The sequence below is a fragment of the Python bivittatus genome, unplaced genomic scaffold (genome assembly GCF_059951505.1).
Source record: "Python bivittatus isolate LINGU-HERP-01145 unplaced genomic scaffold, Pbiv_v1 ctg000470_np1212, whole genome shotgun sequence".
Taxonomy (NCBI): Eukaryota; Metazoa; Chordata; class Lepidosauria; order Squamata; family Pythonidae; genus Python; species Python bivittatus.
Genome location: NW_028277065.1, coordinates 650,330 through 655,211, shown reverse-complemented (window position 1 = coordinate 655,211; position 4,882 = coordinate 650,330). Strand labels below are relative to the sequence as shown.

The 4,882-nt window shown below is 38.2% G+C and overlaps 2 protein-coding genes across 2 annotated transcripts; one reads left to right on the top strand and one right to left on the bottom strand.

Annotated features, from left to right (window-relative positions):
* LOC148215519 (olfactory receptor 14A2-like) lies at window positions 1–969 on the top strand. The gene has a single exon (XM_088142911.1). It carries the CDS (start codon window positions 4–6, stop codon window positions 967–969), a length of 966 nt encoding a protein of 321 aa, XP_087999037.1. The 5' UTR covers window positions 1–3.
* Window positions 970–3,901: 2,932 nt separating this feature from the next.
* On the bottom strand, window positions 3,902–4,882 carry LOC148215518 (olfactory receptor 14C36-like). The gene has a single exon (XM_088142910.1). The coding sequence runs from the start codon at window positions 4,880–4,882 to the stop codon at window positions 3,902–3,904; it is 981 nt and encodes a 326-aa protein (XP_087999036.1).

The window sequence follows — 4,882 nt, the reverse complement described above, 5'->3', positions numbered from 1 at the left end:
AGAATGCCAAATCTTACATCTGACTCTGGATTCCTGCTTCTGGAATTTTCTCAAGTTCGAGAGTTACAGATCTTACACTTCTCCCTGTTTCTAGCCGTATACCTGATCACCCTGCTGGGGAATCTTTTCACCATCATTTCGATTACTCTTGACCATCATCTGCACACACCAATGTACTTCTTCTTAATGAACTTAGCAATTATTGATATAGGTTCCATTTCAGCCATTGTACCCAAATCCATGTTGAATTCACTCAGGAACAGCAATTTTATTTCTTATCCTGAATGTGCCATTCAAGTTTTCTTTTTCTTTTTCTTTGATGCATCTGAAATCTTTCTCTTAACAGTAATGGCACATGACCGTCATGTTGCTATTTGCAATCCATTACAATATGAAGCAATAATGAACAGTGGAGCCTGCATTGAAATGGTAGCCATTGTGTGGGTAGTTGGTTTTCTTTATGCCATATTGCACACCAGTGGCACATTTTCAATAACTTTCTGTTCCAATAAAGTTGACCAATTTTTCTGTGAAATCCCCAAACTACTGAAACTTTCTTGCTCTAACCTATACCTAGTGGAAGTTGTTCTTCTTGTAGTGGGTGCTAGCCTAGGGGTGGGATGTTTTATCTTCATCATTGTGAGTTATGTATGGATCTTCAGAGCTGTACTTCAAATCCCTTCTGTACGAGGACAGCAAAAGGCCCTCTCCACTATCTTACCACACCTCATTGTTGTCTCACTGCTTGTTTGCATTGCTTTTTTTGTCTATGCCAGACCTCCCAGCAACACTTCATCTGATTTAGACTTAGCTCTTGCCATGATTTATGTGATTATTCCTCCCATGATGAATCCATTCATCTACAACATTAGAAATAAAGAGTTTCAGAATGCTTTGTATAAGTTCTTTAATCTTAGGCAACTTTTCAACATTCTTTCCAGGTTTGTTTCAAAATCATTGGGAATTTAGGGTTTTATTTTCCAAACAGGCATCTTCCCTGCATTATATGTATACTTCATAGTTTATTTTGAAATATAATAACTATTGTTTGTAGGCATAGTCAGTGTATTCTGGACACTAATTAAACTCAGTATTAATTCTACTTAATCTGCAAAATGAAAAAAAAAAAGGAAGGGAAGGGAACGGAAGGGAAGGGAAGGGAAGGGAAGGGAAGGGATGGGAAGGGAAGGGAAGGGGAGGGGAGGGGAGGGGAGGGGAGGGGAGGGGAGGGGAGGGGAGGGGAGGGGAGGGGAGGGGAGAGGAAGAGAAGAGGAGAGGAGAGGAGAGGAGAGGAGAGGAGAGGAGAGGAGAAGAGAAGAGAAGAGAAGAGAAGAGAAGAGAAGAGAAGAGAAGAGAAGAGAAGAGAAGAGAAGAGAAGAGAAGAGAAGAGAAGAGAAGAGAAGAGAAGATATTTTGTTTTGTTGGCTAAGTTATTTTCCATGGAATTTTATTTTATTCTATTTTATTTATTAGTTTCACATTGCATACTTCCAAAAGTTGAATATTAAAAAAAATAAAATGAAAGAATATAATATTCCAATATTTATTTTAAAGGATGCTACAATATACTTGCGGTAGGGGCAAGGGCAGGGAGAAAAGATTTTAAAAACAGTGTATGATCTTTTGTCAAAATGCAGTGGTGGAACTGGTCAAGTTTTTTTTTTCATTTGTTTTTTCTTATGCATCAAAATCAATTTGGCCAATCATTTAGAAAAAGAAGTAATATAGGAAAAGAATCCTATCCCACTAGGTTGTTTCAGTAGCTGAGTTTTAACTTTAGACAGAAAACCAAAAGAAGGTACCAGAAAATCTTCAGAAATGGTATGTCAGCTTCTTTAATAATATTTCGCAATCGTTGTTTGTGGGGGCTGGGGGACATAGACAAGATGATGGGCTATGCTAGCACAATCTAAGTCCCAGACCCTTTGCATATGTGTGTGATGTCCACTCACTGGCAAGGCACTCTCTTCCCTTGCTTCAGCCTTCCTTAGAGAAGAAGAAACAAATGCCACAAGATAAAAGCTAAATGAAGATTGATCTTTAGTGTTGTGAAAATCCACCAAAGAGGAAAAACTCACCCTCCTGGTTAGGTCTTTGTGATTTCACTTTTCTAAGTTTCTTTTGCCCATTACTTTGACAGACAGATCAGTTAATTTTTCTTTAAATTCTTTCTGAGTTTGGACCTTTTATAGTTGAATTTCCCTCCATTTATTACCATGTTTGGCCAAAATTTGGAATGTGAACCAGCTGAGTCTCATCCAGTGAGGTTAGAATAGAAGAAGAGAAGGGTTTACCCCTCTAAGGGTAAGGTAGAAATTCATGGACATTGAGAAGCCAGCCAGAAAAGGCTTTGAGACTGTGGTTGCAAAATAGGATAACATCTTTAGTTCACATTTAAAATCACATAAACTGACTTTCTTTTCTGGAGAATGCCCAGTGAAATATTTCACTGTGAGTATGAACTTTACTTCTGAAGGCTTGCCCAACTGAAGATCTGCTCATCCATTGAAGCACAAATCAAGCTGATGTACAGTACTTCTCACCTTGTCAAGTTCATTGAGTTATAAAAGAAGCACAGAACTATGTACTTCCTCAGACTGAACAAAAGTCATTCTTATCAGCTCATGTGGAGAAGTATAGTAGAAAAGTTAGATGAATTGTGTGGAATGGAAAATTCCCAGATCCTTGAGGATGAAAGATAATCCTCCACATATTGTCAAGGGTTTATTCACGTGCTGAAGTAACTGAAATTGAAGCCACCATTAGGGAGTCAGCCTATCCAAAATATGTGAGCAAAACTCCACAATCTGGCAACCCCAACTTCCCCCCTCCAAGCTATATTTTGTGAAGAGGTGAGAGAGAAACAACCCTGAAATCCATTTCATTGGCTCCTGGCAAAACCGGACTCTCAAATATAATGAAAACTATTGTGTCTAGGCTACTTAGGTTCTTGGATAATTTTTTGGGGATGGCTTGAAGAACATTCATGGGCATTAGTTGTTGCTGTTGGTGGACTGCATATCTGTAGTGGGATTGGCTGCAGCTATGTAGTTTGCAAGGAATCCAAGGCCCCCAAAGACTCACTGTAATTCCTTTCACAACCTGTTTCATCTCCAACTTCTTATTCTGTGCTGTAGTCTTTTTGGCCTTAGATAATCTTGCTGTACTAGTAACAGCAAGGAGACTCTACCAGCCATTTTTCTCCTGGGTCTACAGATGATGGCATAAGGGCACCATTTTACCTAAGGTTTTGACTCCCGCTTGCTATGTGGCTGAAACAGATTTCCATGACACCTGGAGCTACAGAGAGCTTGACAGTAAAGACAAGTCCAACTTAGAGCATGCATATTGAAAGATACCTCAGTAGTGGTTGAATGTTGCAGGAAGATATGCCATGTACAAAGCTGAAACTTCAACATTTGTAAGACATTGGTTTGGGCCATCAAATTTAGCCCCTTCTGCCATGATATTGCTGTGGGCCTGGGAATAAACACCAAGAATATACAAACATAAACCTGGATTGATTAATTTCATTTCTTGACTTTTGGATGTGTGTTCTGATTTCTCAAGGATAAGCACAGCCCATGTTGGGATCATCAGAAAATACTAAAGTCTAATTGATTTCTGGATTCGATGTGAACAACATATTTTACTATTGCCAACAATGAAGACTGTACCACACATCATACAACTGAAAAGCAGAAGGTACAGCAATAAAAATAGAATAAGGACTGCAAGACTACTTTGGAAATTACAGCTATATGAGCAGAAAACACAACTGCACACAAGTAAAATATGATAAAAACATTTCATTTTAAGACACATTCTACTCATCTAAACTGTAACAATAAATGTCACTTTAGTTTGGTACAACTTTACACAGGTTTGTCTGGATATGTTGCTATTCCTCAGAACAAGGGAAGATAGGCTTACAAAAAGTCCACCAGACACAGTTAGCTATTTTCTGTGAAAAGTTCCCCATTTTTAATAGTTTTGACAGGGCAAACCTGATGTCCTTGTTTCTCATACTATAGATGATGGGATTCAATAGAGGTGGGATAAAGCAGTACAGTACACTTGTTGCTAAATCCCATATACTGGAGGGTGGTTTGATATATGCAATGAGTGTAGTTAGAAGGAATATGGAAACAACAGTAAGATGGGGCAAGCAAGTGGAGACGATTTTTTTTCTTCCTTCCTTGGATGGAATTTTTATCACAGTAGTGAAAATAGACACATAAGAAGTCAGGATAAAGAAAAAACAACCTGTGCCTAAGACACCAATGACCACAATTAGTTTAATTTCATTTTGGTTTAAGCCTGTACAGGTGAGTTTAAGTAACTGTGGAATTTCACAGAAAAACTGATTGATCGTGTTGGAACAAAAAGGAGCTGCAAAGGTAAAACAGGTGTTCAACAATGTGTTAAGTAGGCTGCTGACCCATACAGCAAGAATCATATGAATGCAGGCTTGTTTGTTCATTATTCTTTCATAGTGTAATGGATTGCAAATGGCAACATAGCGATCATATGCCATGACTGTGAGGATCCAAAAATCACATCCCATAAAAAAGACAACAAAGAAAACTTGAAAAACACATCCAAGATAAGAAATGTGTCTTGTGTTCATGAGTATATTGGCCATGGATTTAGGAACAATGACAGAAATGGCACCAAGGTCTTGTATGGCCAAGTTCATCAGGAAGAAGTACATGGGAATATGCAGATGTTGGTCGAAAAGTATTGCAGAGATGATGAGGAGATTCCCTGTCAGAATTGCCAAATATAATACAAAGAAAACAAAGAAGTAAAGCATCTGCAGTTCTTGTACCTCTGAGAAGTCAAAAAGCATAAAATCAAATATAGTGGATTGATTATTCAT